The 18,388-nt window shown below is 36.4% G+C and overlaps 2 protein-coding genes across 12 annotated transcripts in view; one reads left to right on the forward strand and one right to left on the reverse strand.

The window, feature by feature from the left end:
* Positions 1-16,720, reverse strand: part of LOC139959027 (peroxisomal carnitine O-octanoyltransferase-like) — a 23,981-nt gene extending 7,261 nt beyond the window's left edge. The window contains exons 1-15 of one of the 8 annotated variants that reach the window (XM_071956545.1): positions 16,561-16,697; positions 11,780-11,866; positions 10,925-11,080; positions 10,277-10,401; positions 9,761-9,942; positions 9,220-9,350; positions 8,562-8,676; positions 7,630-7,717; positions 6,734-6,847; positions 6,009-6,113; positions 5,437-5,520; positions 4,643-4,753; positions 4,184-4,314; positions 3,460-3,583; positions 2,815-2,987 (exon numbers count right to left, since the gene is read on the reverse strand). In XM_071956545.1, coding sequence (XP_071812646.1) covers positions 2,815-2,987; positions 3,460-3,583; positions 4,184-4,314; positions 4,643-4,753; positions 5,437-5,520; positions 6,009-6,113; positions 6,734-6,847; positions 7,630-7,717; positions 8,562-8,676; positions 9,220-9,350; positions 9,761-9,942; positions 10,277-10,401; positions 10,925-11,080; positions 11,780-11,864 — 1,724 coding nt within the window. In that variant the 5' untranslated portion in view covers positions 11,865-11,866; positions 16,561-16,697. Of the gene's footprint in view, positions 1-2,814; positions 2,988-3,459; positions 3,584-4,183; positions 4,315-4,642; positions 4,754-5,436; positions 5,521-6,008; positions 6,114-6,733; positions 6,848-7,629; positions 7,718-8,561; positions 8,677-9,219; positions 9,351-9,760; positions 9,943-10,276; positions 10,402-10,924; positions 11,081-11,779; positions 11,867-12,768; positions 12,844-12,979; positions 13,263-13,383; positions 13,402-16,435 lie in introns of those variants that run through there. The other 7 variants (XM_071956546.1, XM_071956544.1, XM_071956548.1 and 4 more) reach the window with 7 other exon arrangements.
* A 1,368-nt stretch (positions 16,721-18,088) lies between these two features.
* The window catches only part of LOC139959020 (uncharacterized), a 50,792-nt gene continuing 50,492 nt past the window's right edge, over positions 18,089-18,388 (forward strand). For 3 of the 4 annotated variants that reach the window (XM_071956526.1, XM_071956528.1, XM_071956527.1), the window contains exon 1: positions 18,089-18,276. The gene's annotated coding sequence lies outside the window, so the exon portion shown is untranslated. The remainder of the gene's footprint in view (positions 18,277-18,388) is intronic. The other variant, XM_071956529.1, reaches the window with a different exon arrangement.

Consider the following 18,388-nt stretch of genomic DNA (forward strand, 5'->3'; position numbering starts at 1 on the left):
GGCACACATCCCTAAGCTAAACCTTTCATTACTGCTGAGAGTGAATCGCAGTACAACTTCTGTTATGTCTACACCACGGCACACATCCCTAAGCTAAACCTTTCATTACTGCTGAGAGTGAATCGCAGTACAACTTCTGTTATGTCTACACCACGGCACACATCCCTTAGCTAAACCTTTCATTACTGCTGAGAGTGAATCGCAGTACAACTTCTGTTATGTCTACACCACGGCACACATCCCTTAGCTAAACCTTTCATTACTGCTGAGAGTGAATCGCAGTACAACTTCTGTTATGTCTACACCACGGCACACATCCCTTAGCTAAACCTTTCATTACTGCTGAGAGTAGATCACAGTACAACTTCTGTTATGTCTACACCACGGCACACATCCCTTAGCTAAACCTTTCATTACTGCTGAGAGTGAATCGCAGTACAACTTCTGTTATGTCTACACCACGGCACACATCACAAAGCTAAACCTTTCATTACTGCTGAGAGTGGATCACGGTACAACATCTGTTATGTCTACACCACGGCACACATCCCTTAGCTAAACCTTTCATTACTGCTGAGAGTGAATCGCAGTACAACTTCTGTTATGTCTACACCACGGCACACATCCCTAAGCTAAACCTTTCATTACTGCTGAGAGTGAATCGCAGTACAACTTCTGTTATGTCTACACCACGGCACACATCCCTAAGCTAAACCTTTCATTACTGCTGAGAGTGAATCGCAGTACAACTTCTGTTATGTCTACACCACGGCACACATCCCTTAGCTAAACCTTTCATTACTGCTGAGAGTGAATCGCAGTACAACTTCTGTTATGTCTACACCACGGCACACATCCCTTAGCTAAACCTTTCATTACTGCTGAGAGTGAATCGCAGTACAACTTCTGTTATGTCTACACCACGGCACACATCCCTTAGCTAAACCTTTCATTACTGCTGAGAGTGAATCGCAGTACAACTTCTGTTATGTCTACACCACGGCACACATCCCTTAGCTAAACCTTTCATTACTGCTGAGAGTGAATCGCAGTACAACTTCTGTTATGTCTACACCACGGCACACATCCCTTAGCTAAACCTTTCATTACTGCTGAGAGTGAATCGCAGTACAACTTCTGTTATGTCTACACCACGGCACACATCCCTTAGCTAAACCTTTCATTACTGCTGAGAGTGAATCGCAGTACAACTTCTGTTATGTCTACACCACGGCACACATCCCTTAGCTAAACCTTTCATTACTGCTGAGAGTGAATCGCAGTACAACTTCTGTTATGTCTACACCACGGCACACATCCCTTAGCTAAACCTTTCATTACTGCTGAGAGTGAATCGCAGTACAACTTCTGTTATGTCTACACCACGGCACACATCCCTTAGCTAAACCTTTCATTACTGCTGAGAGTGAATCGCAGTACAACTTCTGTTATGTCTACACCACGGCACACATCCCTTAGCTAAACCTTTCATTACTGCTGAGAGTGAATCGCAGTACAACTTCTGTTATGTCTACACCACGGCACACATCCCTTAGCTAAACCTTTCATTACTGCTGAGAGTGAATCGCAGTACAACTTCTGTTATGTCTACACCACGGCACACATCCCTTAGCTAAACCTTTCATTACTGCTGAGAGTGAATCGCAGTACAACTTCTGTTATGTCTACACCACGGCACACATCCCTTAGCTAAACCTTTCATTACTGCTGAGAGTGAATCGCAGTACAACTTCTGTTATGTCTACACCACGGCACACATCCCTTAGCTAAACCTTTCATTACTGCTGAGAGTGAATCGCAGTACAACTTCTGTTATGTCTACACCACGGCACACATCCCTTAGCTAAACCTTTCATTACTGCTGAGAGTGAATCGCAGTACAACTTCTGTTATGTCTACACCACGGCACACATCACAAAGCTAAACCTTTCATTACTGCTGAGAGTGAATCGCAGTACAACTTCTGTTATGTCTACACCACGGCACACATCCCTTAGCTAAACCTTTCATTACTGCTGAGAGTGAATCGCAGTACAACTTCTGTTATGTCTACACCACGGCACACATCCCTTAGCTAAACCTTTCATTACTGCTGAGAGTGAATCGCAGTACAACTTCTGTTATGTCTACACCACGGCACACATCCCTTAGCTAAACCTTTCATTACTGCTGAGAGTGAATCGCAGTACAACTTCTGTTATGTCTACACCACGGCACACATCCCTTAGCTAAACCTTTCAAGTACTAATCTTGTTGTTGGCTTGTCTCGGAAACTTAAAAGCTTTTACTGGTATCATTCACATTACAAGTCTGGTGCACTACCATTAACTTTTATGTTACCATGTGCATTTTAATTTCTTGCTCTGTATGGTAAAGTACAGTTCACTCAGATGATGAGGAAATCAACATAAAATGTAGCTTAATTGCAGGTTTACCATGAATGCTTCAAACCTCTTAGCATGGATAATAAGCTTGAGGTTCTGTTGTTAGCTTCGCACAAAGTTATCATAGAAAAAAAGTTCTTAGTATTTGCTAACTGGGGTGCTGAAAGAAGGTGCAGTATGGGGAGAGCGATATGGGGGAGGTAGGCACAAAGTTTGAAGGGCAGTGACACATGTGACTTTGAGGGGACATTCCAAAACGTTAACTCAAAACTTTAAAAAAATACAAAGGCCATACATACCACATTCCAGTTTCTTATTTTTTTTTTTCCGACCAGATTCATACAGGGGTGGAGGGTGGGAGGGGTGTGGAAGGAGCACGTTTAAATGATCAAATGAATTCTCTTTTCACCTCTTTGTGTAGCTTGGATGGGTAAATATAGCTGGTAGTTCTTCTCCCGATTCCAAAGCTAGAATGTATAAGCCTAGTAGATGTCTGTCAATGCCTCTTCCTTCTCTAGCTTCCTCCATTAGATACAGGTATTTACCATGAGCTTCTTTCATTAACGAGTACCGTTCACTTTTCTGTATTTTTTGGAAAGATATTAAACAAATTTAAACACAAGGGTGACCATATGTAAGTCAACATGAAGTGTGCTAGGTTGTCCTTCACAAAAGTCAACAGTAATGTAACTTTGCACAGCTAGCTTGATTAAATCATGACACTGTAACATTGTATATGTTAGAGAAAGAGTGAGACTGGGTTCACACACCACTGTAAAAAGGTTGCCAGACCCTAAGAACAGGCATAGCTAAAATTCAGCATAAACAAGAAGATTTTGGTTATAGTATTATATAAGTTAGTACATAGTAGCTGATATTTCTACTGTCCACTAACAAACTGAATAAGAGTCTTAGAGAGCAAATATCTGGATTTACTTTCTTGTCAAGACGATCTGTAACTAATCTATTTTGTCGATCAATATCTTCACTGATGAAAAACCATGACACTACTCTCAATGTCTCTTTCTTACATAGATATGATGCAGAAACTTACAGTTTTGCTGCTATCTAGCATTGCCTTACACCAATCAACGACCTCTTGTGAAGTCCCTCTCACTGTCTCTGTGCGACCATGATAGAACTGTCTTGTGGTGGCTGTTTCATAGCAAGGAACACATCTGTTGGGTCATATAAAGCGGATGAAGAATATATATGCAGGTATCATAACTAATTCACAATGCTAAGAGCACAAACATATTTTTAAAGTATATAGGTAGTGAAGATCTCTCTGTTTGCTTATGGGTTTAGTTTTAATCTTGAACTGCAAGACTTCATCAATATCTTGCTCAGATTCTGCCAGAATTTCATAAGGAGTCAAAGAAAGGAGAAATGTCCGTAACATCATGCATGCCTTAACGTTTCATAATCTGTTAGCCTTGTAAATTGGTGAAATAATTCATGAAAAGTGTCTCCAAGAACCACAATGATGTTTCCTTGTTTCAATATAGCAATTGTAACCATTTTGTAGTTAAGGGGTTCTAGATTGAATAGTCTTTGATGAGAGCTTCCATTTTATGCAGACATTATTTAGCCCACATCAAAACTTCCCATATTTGCTATTACAGCATGTCATCAAGACTGAAAGATGATATGGAGACAATTTTTGCTTTCCTTTGATGAAGTATTTTACAAAAGTGTTTATCAATTTAAACACAACAAAGGCAGCGTATAAAAGACGTTATCTATTTGAATGACTCAGAAGATTGAGATAAACTTACGTTTTGTACATGGTGTAGTATGTTAACTGTATCGCTAACTGGAAAAATGCATCTGGATGGAACTTCTGGCTCTTGACAAACTTCTTACCATATCCACCTATGTCACTGCAAATTATGTCAATGTTACTTGCCTGAGGAGGATCGAGAAGGGACAGATATTACAGCAGAGTTTTCGAGAAGCGAGAATCATTACAGTGTAGTTTGTCCAGAAGCTAGATATGTTACAGCGTAGTTTGTCAAGAAGTGAGATATGTTACAGCATAGTTTGTCGAGAAGCGAGATATATTGTCAATCTTATTTGCCAATGAAATATAAGAAACATAACTATCCCTGCAAATTTCATCAATTGATCTTTCAAGTGTTACTCTCCAGTACATGTAGTCTTAATTTGCAAGATATTAACCTGAACCCTTTATGGGTTATTTGTAACTACTTTGAGATGTAAACAAATGAACTTACTAGTCGTTCGTACGTCTGAGTGGCATGTTCCATAGCCACGTTGACCTGTTCATCCGTGATAAATAGTAACTCTTCTGGGTCATACTGGGTCACTAGTTTACTGTTGTTTCCCTGCGGTAAACAAGCAATGGCAGCATCCATGAAGAAAACTTGCTGTTTTTACTATCTAATATATTGTGCAGTATATTATACATATTTTGTTTTGATTAGTTTAATATTAATGTTTATCTGCTCCAAATCATTGTTTGAATTCAAAACAAAAATGTTCAAAGAAAACATAATAATGTTGTTTTATTTTATTACAAACTTTATACAACAAACTGTTAACTTCATATCCAAAAGAGGCAATCAGTGAGGTAAAAGATATCATATAAGAATTATTATTATGATGACTGCAATTATTTTATCTCAAACAATATCCAATCATCAAGGATGATGATGCCTTGCTAAGAGGATGGGATTGTTTTCTTTCAATATCATTCTTTTGTACTTTATGGAAACTTTTCCTGCATGAATATAAACATGATAAGCATGTTATCTTCTTTCTTGCCTTTGGTCACTCAAATAGACAGCCACTTACTTTGAATATTCACTGATGTCAAATCATTTTGTAAGCAAACACTTTCAACACCAATGACATTGAAATGAAAGAAACCTCAGGGGAATTTAAAGCTGCTAAATGCAGGGCAAGGAGAAATGAATGTTGTAATATTAAATTGTTAATATTTTAACATTACATGGAACAGATGAACACTCTCACAGCACACATTTTGACAACTACAGTTTTCACTCACCGGAAATCTGGTCTCAAGAGACTTGATTTGCATATGGCACCAATATGAATACATGGCTACAACAATACCATCTAGTGGCCCATGCTACAAAACAGAAATAAGAAAAGTGTAGCATTAGCAACTAGGATATGAAATTGTCTTTAACACTCCATTTTTAATACATTCTTGTTAAATTAGTGACATTCTCCTCATGTCTTATAATTTAATATTGCTGCGATTTTTGATCCGATAATATATGCAAAAGTTACCAGCCAACTTTACTTTTAAATAATCTTGAAGATGTTCTCATGAGGTTTGCAATCAGTGCCAGATAATATAGCAATTTAATTGGTATAATTACAGCCACGCCCTCTTCACTGCTCACATGGATTTGCAAGAAAGGATCAATAGAACAGAAATGTAGTATGCAATACTTCAGAGAGCTTTGTTCATTAACCGGAACTAATTAGAATTTAGAGAACTCACAAAAGGAAACACTTTTAACATTAAACAAGTTTGGCAGATAGAGGTCCAGCTGGCTACATCTGGCATTCTTAAGGTTCAGCCAACTGTGATATTTAATTTAGACTTACATCTCCAGTTGAGCCAAAGGTTCCATTCTGGAAACATATGACGTTGTAAGATTTATCGTACCATCGGTCACGTGCGTTAGGACCTACCATGCTCTGCCACATGAGCTGAAGAAGAAAGGTAAAAGATGTTGTAGTCCCTTCTCATCCAATTGCAACTTTTCAAATATCAGGATCCAAGCTCTGTTAACATTGGTTAGAATTAAAAGCCTAAATGCATGATAAGAAAGATTTATAAATGTTTACCCTTATTTAGTTATGTCATTGTACATAAGAAATAAAACAAATCTTTGAGGGCCAAAAGATCTACAGTAGGAGGCAAGAAACTTACAAGATTACCAAAGCTACTTACTTACTCTGCAAAAATAAGCACACACCATTTCAATATCCCACACTGTTGTGATTTGGAGAACCTCATTCTTATTCCTTCAATCAGTTGCAATTCTTATTTTTCTTAATAGTTTGAATTCTTATTTTCCTATTATATTAATATGTGCAATTCATAGTTTGGTATCCTTTTAGTGTATTTTCATGTATACTATTTGTATTATTCTTATTCCATCTTATCATTGTATTGTCTTATTGCGAGCATTTAATTGCCCATTTTTGGTGCTTATTAAAGTTTATTTGAATTGAATTTGAACTGAATTGAAAATGGTACCAGCAGATTTTCAAAATTAAATTAAAATGTTGTGCTAAAAGAAGATAAAGCAAGACTTAGATTGTACCTCTGAGATGTTGGTAGGATTTTCTGTATCCAGACATGCCACGAAAACAGCATTGTTGATGATATCAAAGTTTCTTCCATTGGCAGGATCCACTGAGTGCATGTATTTGTAAGTCTGTAAATGTAAAAATATTTAGGTTTAATGAAAGAACAAACGTGCAATTTAAAAAATGTACTAACCAGCTTTATACAACACCTAATTGTATTCTGGTAATTTGATTGGTCAATTGCTCGTTGATTGCATGCAAAATCCGCTCTATTCCACTCTATGAAATAGAACCATGGGTTATACTTTTTTTGGTAGCACTTTTTTCGATGGTAAGAGAGCAGAGAAACCTGTCTGTTCAAAACAATCTGCTGCATGAGTGCATTTTACCCATCTTAATATAATATGTTGTATAAAACAAATAATGAATGGTTTCCATTCGTGCGATAGTGCAAATATTTCATTCGTTGAAAGATGTTCCATAGAATACAACACATGGAATGTTCCATTCAACTCGGCTGCGCCTCGTTGAATGGAACATTCCATCTTTCAACTCATGCAGTAGCACAATGTTAGCAAGGCAGTCTACCAAGGAATGATTTTACCAACAATAAATGCTTCTCATTGATTCACTTGATAGTTCCCCTTCAAACAGACAGACTAACAGACAGACAGACTAATATCATCAAATATCCAAACTGAAAGTTTTATGACCCGTTAATCATGCATATTTGGCATTTCAAAACAGTTTTACAATATCTGTTACAAGACACATTTACTATACCGTTGGATTTGTGCATTGTTAGTTTGAGAACTAAACAGAGAGAACCAATAAACAGCTGACCTTTGATCTGAGACCTGGTTATTAATCTAGTTCATAAGTAGATAAGAAAGTCGGGTAAACAAGTTACCTTGCTCCAAGATATTCTGTCATCTGCTGTTAGTATTCCAATCCCTTGTCCAGGGCTCACAGATTTCTCTTTGATAAGGGTTAATCGTCTGAGAAAATAAAAAAAAGTTTAAAACAACTTTAAATTAGTTAACTTTAGTTTAAATTAATTTTTAACTTTAAATTAGTATTTGCCAAGTTTTTTGGGTGATACAGTATATGGTGGTAAATGGAGAGAGCACACATGAATGATTACATTAAAAGTATTTTTTTAGCTTTTATAAGGACTACACTCAAGGTAAGATAATACTTGGCAACATTATTAATGTTGATGTCTTAGAGCATGACATTAACATAGCATTATTCTGTTGATATACAGTAGCATTGACTTTGAATTTTTCTGTTGACATAGCGTTATCCTTTTGACATAGCGTTGATATAGCGTTATATATTCAGTTTTGGCAGAATGGTATCGGAATAAGCCAGTTACAAGTTGATCACTTTTGTCGTAATTTTTTCAGGCAAGCAGCTAAACACATTTCAGTTTTGTAAGAAACACTATATATATTCTAGCATATTTTAGAGTATTCTGGAACAGTAGAAACTACTGTCATGTGACTGTAGAATAGATATAATCCACTGCTTCTTTGTTTGATCGGGTGTAACTATCAGCACAAAAGAGAAAAGATATCTATATTTAATAATATCGGTTGAATAAATTCTGTAAAAACTTAGACCAGATCTTAAAACCATTTACAGATCAGTATTGTCAACTGTCTTCAGATTAACAAGATTTGGAGATTTTTAAGAGTACTCTTAAGTCTATGTGGCCAGGGAGTTCTTATACCACATCATTCCATTATCCTGATAGTTTATAAATGTACAGGATTTTACTATAAGTGTTATAATAGGATCCTACTAAAATAATATACTGATAAATATTGAATTCTTTACCTTAGTATTTCCAGTGTCCCAACCCTCTCTCCATCTTCATCGAAGAGCTTGTCCATTTTGAATATGTGACCGTTACACATTACAATGATGTAATCTGGACAGGGTCCTTCATCCTCTACAGGAAAATGAAAATGATTTATACTCCCTAGAATGATTTATACTTCCTAGAATGATTTATATTCCCTAGAATGATTTATACTCTCTAGAATGATTTATACTCCTTAGAATGATTTATACTCCCTAGAATGATTTATACTCCCTAGAATGATTTATACTTCCTAGAATGATTTATACTTCCTAGAATGATTTATACTTCCTAGAATGATTTATATTCCCTAGAATGATTTATACTCTCTAGAATGATTTATACTCCTTAGAATGATTTATACTCCCTAGAATGATTTATACTCCCTAGAATGATTTATACTCCCTAGAATGATTTATACTCCTTAGAATGATTTATACTCCCTAGAATGATTTATACTTCCTAGAATGATTTATACTCCCTAGAATGATTTATACTTCCTAGAATGATTTATACTCCCTAGAATGATTTACACTCTCTAGAAACTCCATGTAAATCTGGTTCATTTTGTCTCACTGCTTTTATCTGGCCTTTCTAGTATTTACTGCAGTAAAACATCTTTCAAGAGCTTACCAGTTTTAAAATTTCTCACAAATTGGTCGGTGGATTCCCCTGGTATCCTGGATGTACAAAAGAGAGACCTGATTTGATTCATAGCAAACACTTGATCCCCAGAAGAACTCTTCATGACCGGTAACTTCTGCCTGAGATGAAAATGAATCCGAAAAGAAAGAAAGAAGGGCTACATGAGGTACAAGATACATAAACAAAATATCATTTGTATTAAGGTATGAAACCAACTTTGTTCTTTAAATTTTATGATTTGATAAAACGATGTTACTTTAGCTTTAACATATGATTCATTAATGGCAGAAAGCAATGACTAACTTCTGGTTCTTAACAATTTTGGTTAAGAAATTGTAACCATTCAAACTACGCAAATTAGCGACAAAGTTGACCTCCCTAAGATAAAAGATCCTGCTCAGATATGTCATATTTTCTTCCGCTTACCAGGAAGGCTCATAATTAACTTATTCTTTGGTTCACAGATTTGAAGAATAAAATATTTCCCTTTACTTCTACCTAATAAAAAGCAAAGTTTTAAAACTATTACCTTCTAGCATCTTGAAAGTAGCCAAGTGCAATCCACAAAAACACTGATGTCCTTTCAAGTTGCGTTCCTTGCCAGGGGGGCCAAATATCTTTGATGGCAAACAGAGGACCAACCATATTACCGACTGCAGCCAGTGGTCCACGAGATTGCAGGTATGCATACTCCTCCCACCATTTCTCCACCTGAGAGCAATTTAAGAAAAACAGAAAACTAAAGTGATTGTTACAAAATATCGCTCTATTAAAGTATTTAGTTAAAAAGTACCAAGAAGTAGAAGGCGCGGGGGGCGGGGGAGGGGGATGTCAAATCAAGAATAAAAGTGAAAGCAGGCTTACATTAATTTTTTTGGAAACTTTGACCTAGTCCAATCTGTGGTTGTCCAAGACTTATCTCCAGCATCTCTATGCATTATTATGCTAATTTAACTAAAGTAAAGCAGTAGGCTGAATGAATTCTTTTATGCAGTACATAATACATCCTCAACAAACTGTTGTCTAATCATAATTCTTTGCTCACCCAGTTTTTCTCTCTCTTTGACTTTTCCAGAAGTCTCTGGTGAAGTTTTTGTCCAATGCCTCGTCCAAATTCGTCAACGATTTTCTTCGTCTCTGCAAATTCTTCATCTGTTACTAGTGGCTTCACTAAAAGAAGGAACAGTCCAAAATGGTTAGTAATTAAAAGTTAAAACAAATAAACAAGACTAACAAACAGTGTCAGTTTTCATATGAACACTGGGAAGTCAATGACATGTTGGTATTTATGATAATATCAGTTTCCTTTAAAACTGACTCACTTACATTACCTGTCTCTGCCATACCATTGCACTCCCATCAACCTGATAATATTCCGGCAATTTAAATACTTTCAGCCCTTGACTCTCCCCTCTTATCTCCTCTCCTTCATTCTCACCAGCAATAATTCCTACAACATTACTGACCCCTACAGTGCAATACCACTAAATGCAATTAATGATTGGACAAGTTTGCTTCAATGAGAGTGTTTTGTTACTCTTTAATTATTCCTCATGCTACACACCTGAAATGCCACCTTCCACCCGTCTCACATTTGTAGCCATTGAAAGCACAAATCTGCTCGGGTTTTTGTCACCTTAGCAAATTTAATCATAGAAGATCCGATTATGGAAGATAAATAAGGCTTATTTACCTGAATCAAGGTACTTGTGGAGAGTGGAATCGAGTGAAGGGACGGGCAAAGAAGGTAAGTTTTCATCGTACTGGAAAGTCTTTTCCTTCAAGAGATGCCCTGACTTTACACCATAGGTAGCATTTGATGTCATTGTGGCAGTCGGTGCCGAACAGCCTGAGAATAAAATAAGTTAAAGGTATTGTACCCTGCAGTATAAAGCTCACATGTGATCAAGCACAAACCAAGTTACTACTAACACTAATCTTTGTACCACATATCCTTCTATACCCCACAGGAATCAAAACACATCTTAAAGTTCCCTATGTGCATTGCAATCGTCTCAGCCGAAAACGTCTGGAAAAATCAAACAACCCTAGCATGTCCAAAGCTCAATACAAAAAGGTACATTTAAACACATTTTACTGTTTAATAATGCAACAAATTTCAGTGTAGCATACTGTATTATTTGCAATTATATGTTTTAAAAGCAAAACATTTGTGGCATCCAAACATTTATGACTCCAGCGCACTTTTTGCTGCAGTTTTTCTTCCTATACTATAATTTAAACAACTCGGCAAGAGGTACTATAGAAGAAATGTCTTTATATGCTGGCAGAAATCACATACCAACTGTAGGACTATAGCAGTGTTGAACATGTTTAAATGTTACTTATTGAAAAAATCCAGACATCCCTGTCAGGTAAAAAATGATTGAATATCCAACCTACATGACAGTTTATATTCGTACTGAGATTATATACTTCGTTTCCAATACACACTGTTCTAGTGTCAGTAGTGTGTGATATTAATGCATACAGGAAATGCATTTGCTCAATCACAGAGTAATTCAAAAGTTTTAGTAATGCTACTAACCTTTATAAATTATCCTTGTTTGTCTCACTGTTATTGCTTGTGATGCATTAGTCAGTAACCAGTGCAGCTTACACTGAAAATTCATAACTGTGTATGTAATAATGGTAGATTACTACCATAACTTACAGAAAATTTTCAATTGCTTAAAAACTTAATTCAAGGCTAACAAATTTACTGACCCGAAAGAAGTTATAAATTATCTAATAGTTCATTAGCATTACACACTAATTCAGCTGCTAGTGCTAACAGTATTCGAAAGTATTATCCTGGAGGTTCTGCACCCGGACTTATTCAGCGATAAATTTCAATTAAACATTTCAACTAAAATGTCTCAGCGAGGCAAAAGGATTTCAGGATGGCAGTAAAAAGCTTACTGAAGTCTTAGCTACAGTGACCATTTATTTGACATTGTAGGCTAGCAAAGATTAATGATCTTTAAGTATTGTAGACTAGGAAATGCAAAACTAAAAGCACTTGGCAGCCCATAGAAATTCTATATGGTATATATAATTTGTACATACCCATAAGGCTAAACCTCTAGTTGACCATGACCCAAGGTATAACTTATCTTATACTTAGCATGCACTAGTTGTGTGTGACAGCAATACATGGCTAATATTTCAATGCTGTCATTTGATATAACTTTGTAATAAATTATGATTATGAAATGATACAGGCATGCATCTATATGGTTTAATTGACACCGACCTGTATGCTTTAATATTAAGGTTATTACAGCATTAATACACTTACAGGCCCAGACTGAAATTGGCAATTCTAGATTTCCAAACTTCTACTACACAACTATATAAAAGACTGTGAAAATAATCAGCAAATATCAAAAGCAAAAAAGTTTTGAAATGCGGTAATATTTTTGGTAATTTAGTTTATGCTACCGAAGCAGATGAAAAATCTTTTAAAGGACCCAAGCAAAGCAAACTGATGAATCTTACCAAAATATTTGAATGCTTACAAAACAAGATGGTTACCTATCACTTCCACAGAGTTCAGATATGGCTATATCTTATTCAATACAAATATTTTCTTCATGTTTCGCTCAAACCCTGAATAACACAAAATGTAAACAATAACACTGTCACAATGGAAACTGCCATCATAACTCAAATTATATCAACAAAACATATATGGTACAGTAGTGTACTGTATGTACGTTCTATAGTTAAACTCTAGTTTACCTACCAAAAAAAACAAAACACCTTTTGTCATAAAGATTACAGTCAAACTTCTGATCCTCATTAATATCTGATTGCACACAGAAGCAGTAAATAAGACAATTTTCACGATGTGACCTTTGCACCTGCAGCACTGATAAATATAGTTTGATCAACTTTGAAACAAGTTTAAGCACCGTTTGGTTATCTCTTCCTGTAATCTTTCAGAACTGACGAAATGAAATAAGATTATAAGGGCAAAGGAATCCTCAAAACTGGGACAACCTCCAATGTTTTGTAAAATTTAAATTTGGTCACCTGCAGACACATATTCAAAGTAACATGACTTGCAATTGCAACATTAATCCAAAACTTTTATTTTTTTACATTTTCAAACATGAAGTTTACCTAAACTTAATATAAACTATTTACCATGTATACAAGTTTTCAAACTTTGTCCTCTGTTGACCTCAAATGATTTTTGAACTTCTCAGCAAACAAATGGGATCTTGAACTGAACAAACACAGAACCTTGTGTAACAGAGGAGACCATTAATTGCCAAATGTACAACAGCTGGAATAGTGTACATACACTAGTGAACATTATGCAATTCATGGAGAAAACTGTAAAAAGTCAGACTTTACTGAAATTAGACTAGAATGTCTTAGGATGGACAAGAGCCTCAAGGTTAGGAAGTTACACACTAAGAAAAAAGAAGACATAACTTTGCAAACTTAAAGTAACATAATGGGTCCTATTATGACACAAACAGACTTTGCACAGGCAATGATACTCATTGTCAAATAAATATACTTGAAAGTTTGTACTGTGAACATCTAGTTTTTCGAAGTGTTAACAACATGCACATCTATAGTTTATATATTTTGGCATCAATTTGAAGCAGCTCAAGTTATTTTCTGCAGCAGTATCTTTGCTAATAATGGTGCTGTACCGTTACCAATTATGGCGCAGTCTACATAAAAAAGGGTAGGATGTCTCTGGTATTCAATTGGATGACCTTCACTAAGTTAAAGTACTATCCTACTTTTTCGATACTCCCAGAGATATGTAAAGAATAATGTTTGGATATTTCTTTCATTCTCTCATTGGACAAGAACAAATACTTCTAGCTGATTCAAGAAAGCTAATACAAAATCAGATTTAGACAAAGCATCTGACAGCATATTCATGGAAGGGCTTAAGGTTGGAATGACCCAATGGCGCCGAAGGGAGGAAGGAAGTGCAATGCACACCCCCAAGGGGTGGATTCCAGGGGACTGGTGGGGGTCCAGGGGCAATGCCCTGGAAGCTCTGGGGTATTTTAAGCAATTTTTGGCATTAGAATGAAGCATTTAATTATCTTCTAATGACATTGGATGCACACTTAACAGACCACATAAACCACCATTTGACCACTAGTATATATACTAGTATATAATAGCATTTTCAATAACAACTCGGACTAACAGCCAATACATTTGATGATGCAGGGGGCTTGCTGGTGAGGATGATGGCTGCCCATCTATGATGGGTACGTGTGAAGCGTGCCCCAAAATATTATTATACTATAATAATATTAAAGTTCCCTCTTACTTCCTCTTGTCTCCTTGCCTTTCCTTTTTCTATTAAATACTTTATTTTTCGATCCATTCATGGGGGGCCTGTGGCAATTTGAGGGCACAGGCCCCCATGTAGTGCACCCCTGTTATATTGTATTTACTTTAATGATTAGTTTTGTAATATCTTTGTATTATTAAGTGACATTCTCCTGGTTAACAGTTTTACAACACATAATTCAAGTGAGGAATAAATATACATGGTTAGCTGGTTGTCTAGCGGCACATAAGTAATGTGTGGTGAGGGAAGCACAATTGGTTTGTTTTTCTTCACAAAAAATAAAATAAGACAAGCTGTTGTACGTAATTTCGAAAAAGTTTCACTTGTAATGTAAGAAGGAATATTATCAATCTTGCTGCAAGTTTAGTTGAGTTTAGAGACCCAAGGATCAGGAAGCCTTACAGTAGCTTATCTGAGTCCCTATCCGTGTTAGATTATGGATGAACACCGGCTTATATTTCAAGCCTTCTCTTTTCGATAAGTGCATGCTCAGAGGATCACGAGGCAGGGATATGAATTCACTCCCATTCCTGTGATTGGGACCACCATTTAACATCCCCATCCCAGCTGGGGCGAGAGTGTTTACCCAAGCATCTGACCACCTTCTCTAAAACTGAGGTAGACAAAGTCCCCATATTCAACATCACTGCAGTGCAGCCATGACGAACAAAGTTGTTTCGAAACCAAGTGAAAAACAGAAACAAACTCCTTTTCCCATTTTCACAAACCAGAAATACCAAATCGATGGAAGACCCGGCACATCACCACTGAAGCAATTTTTTAAGAGGTCAAGAGTATCTCGCTCCTGGTGGAATTTTGATCCTGAAACCTAAGAATTGTGAGGTGGAAACTCTAACCGCTGAACCACGCCTTTGCCTAAAAGTCAACAAGGCCTGTGCAAACCATGTTACAATATATTCCTCATGTGTTATGGCAAACTTTTAAAGTCTCAATACGTGTATGCTGATGAATTTCTGAAAACAAACTTCAGAAGCAGATTCAATGTTTCTTAGTCTAAATGCACTCTGACCAGGCGGGTTTAATTGAAAAAAGCTGTTGCAATCGAAAGAAAGAAATTTATTTTCTGTTGCCCTTATGGGGCGCACAATTTACTGTAAAATTACTGTCGCCACCCATAGTCGTATGAATTAAGGCCTAAGCCACCTAACGGTCGTAAACAATGCAGAGAGATTTGATTGGCACATGATCTGTTGGGCGGGGCTTGCAAATTTTGATTGAATTTGTAGAATCCACAGACTCGTTAATATATCTGGCGAATTTTATTCAGCTCAAAATTTTTAACGACATATATAACTCAATAAAAATAATCAATATTGATATGAAAATTGCCTAGAACGGTGTTATTTTCACTGAGCTTTTAAGGCAGTAAGCTGGAAAGGTCAAAGTTAAAATTTGGCAAACACACATAGAGACTAAGATCAATTTTGCCCCAGCACAGCCTCTCTACCATACTAATGTCTTGGCCTAAACAAACTAGGCGACCTGTTGTTGTGTTTTGCCCACTCAAGTCTTTAAGTTAGGCCATTACCCGTTAGGCTATGCGTAGGTCTGAACTTTAGGCATAGATAGTCTGATTCCTAGGGCCTAGCTAAAGTCATGACATTAAGAGAGAAAGACTAACAGACTTGAGCTAGCCTGAATGTACTGGAAACCTAAGTTAGCCTAGTCCCAACATTGGCATCATGAACTTCTCTACTTTGGCTAGGCTCAAAGTCAAAGTAAATGACCGACTCCGTACAGTCACACAGGCATAAGTTATATCTTACAAGTTTTACGGTGTACAAAGCCAATACGATTTCATATCACAAGACTAGGCTACACTACTACTATTGTACTAAGTCCTACCCTTTTCCTACAGGCCACAGTAGGCCTAACGTTTGGTCCAATTTAGTGAGTCAAAGTAGCCTGGTGTTTAACCTTTGATCGTCGCAGATGTTTTGCAGCTCAGTATTTTAAGCTTTCTCTATTACCTCTTCGATCCAGGAGAGCAAAATAACAAATTGAAGTGAAACCCGTCAAAATGCAGTACTCGCAGCTTCTTTCATGCAGAGATATACTTCATACTTTTCTGAGCAATTGTCAACAATACACACACACAAACTGTCAGCAGTCATGGTTAACACCGAAATCTTTGTATATATGCGGGTATGATAAGCGTTGTAGGTTTGTTATTGCATGTAGGAAGTATCTACAGGTACCGGTGTTATTAGGGAAAACACTGACTACTGATCCAGGGGCCACTGCGTGCGAGATCGATGTATACTTATTATAAACTTAAATTATGTAGACCCAGAAGAATGTATCTCGACATTTTTTTATCGAGATAATAATATCCAGGTAGATAAGAAAGCCTGTGGTATTCAATTTACCAACTTTGTACTTTATGATAAAATATAATCACACTCATGCAAAATGCTGAAGTAGTTTCTAGACTTGATTCATGTGTAAAAGTAAGTTTACTTTTACACATTCTCCTACACAGGCTCTCTAGTGGATAAGCAGTATGCTAACAGCTAGTTTTATTTTATTTTGATTTTATTAACCAAGACTTTTTCGATGACAACTTCATGCTAGTAAGCTCACGTCATAATTTATGTCGTTTGTTTCCTTCTAAACTTTCAATGGAAATGATGAAGTAAAACACAAAGTAGGTTTAATATTCGGCATAACTTTTTTTTCTAATAGGGTTGTGAATGAGTGGAATGGTTTGCCTGAGAAAGTTGTACTTGCAAGTAGTGTCAATGGGTTTAAGAATGCTTTGGACAATCACTTTAAGCTTTGTAATCAGGTCTGAGTGTTTGTGTCTTCAGTTTTTTTCCTCTCTAGCTCTCCTATAGAGTCCTTGATGGGGACTTGAGTGTCCCTCCTGATCCCTTTTTTCTAGTAAACTAAACTAAACAAAATTGTTCAAAGTCAATGGTACCAATTAAAGACAGTTCATGCAAACATGAAAAGACTGATGATATCTTGAGGGTCAAATCATACTGAAAATGTACACTCATTAACCCTGATTTGATAAACATGAATCTCAGCTCTATTTGCATGAATCTCAGCTCTATCTGATAGTTGTAATTTTATTTGTAACCCTTTTTCTCTGAAACAACTTATATATTTGAAGAAATTGCTGACAATACAGTCAAAGAGTGTGGTAGTGTGCATGTAACAATCAGTGTAGTCCAACTAGCTTTTGTCAGAATATATCATATTTATCAGTGAGATGCATTATTAACAAAAACTGTCGATTACTAATAGTGTTTTGTTTTGCATAGAACGGCAGTTCCTGTCTAAAGATGTAACTAAAATCAGAGCCGTGTAGGCTATATACTGCATTCATTAGAGATCCTATCTCTAACAGTCATGCTTAACGAGCGCCATCACTCTCATTGGAAACTTTTCTCTGTTTTTTTAATGATGACGTATGTTGTGTGTAAATGCGATGATATAGTATAATAGAAAAACCAATGACGATCAATACTATCGGCCTACTGAGGGATTCCTCACATTGTCATATTGAATGTAGTAAACTTTGCATTTTCGTTCGATGCTTACAGGTGATACAGTTATGTACTTTTGCGTGTTCCTCTAGGTCGTCAAATGAAATTTTTATTGGGATCAGCGGAAACGTTATTCGTTCAGAACTGACCATAAATTCGCAGCGGTCAATACATTGAGTACATTTATACCAGGTATGAGTAAAATGTAGTTTATTTAGGAAGCAAAAACAGTTAACCATTCATGTAGGCCTTATATGGTTAGGGTTAGGCGACATAATGTTATGGTTAGGCTTAGGTCTAATAT

This window comes from Apostichopus japonicus, chromosome 18 (genome assembly GCF_037975245.1).
Source record: "Apostichopus japonicus isolate 1M-3 chromosome 18, ASM3797524v1, whole genome shotgun sequence".
Taxonomy (NCBI): Eukaryota; Metazoa; Echinodermata; class Holothuroidea; order Aspidochirotida; family Stichopodidae; genus Apostichopus; species Apostichopus japonicus.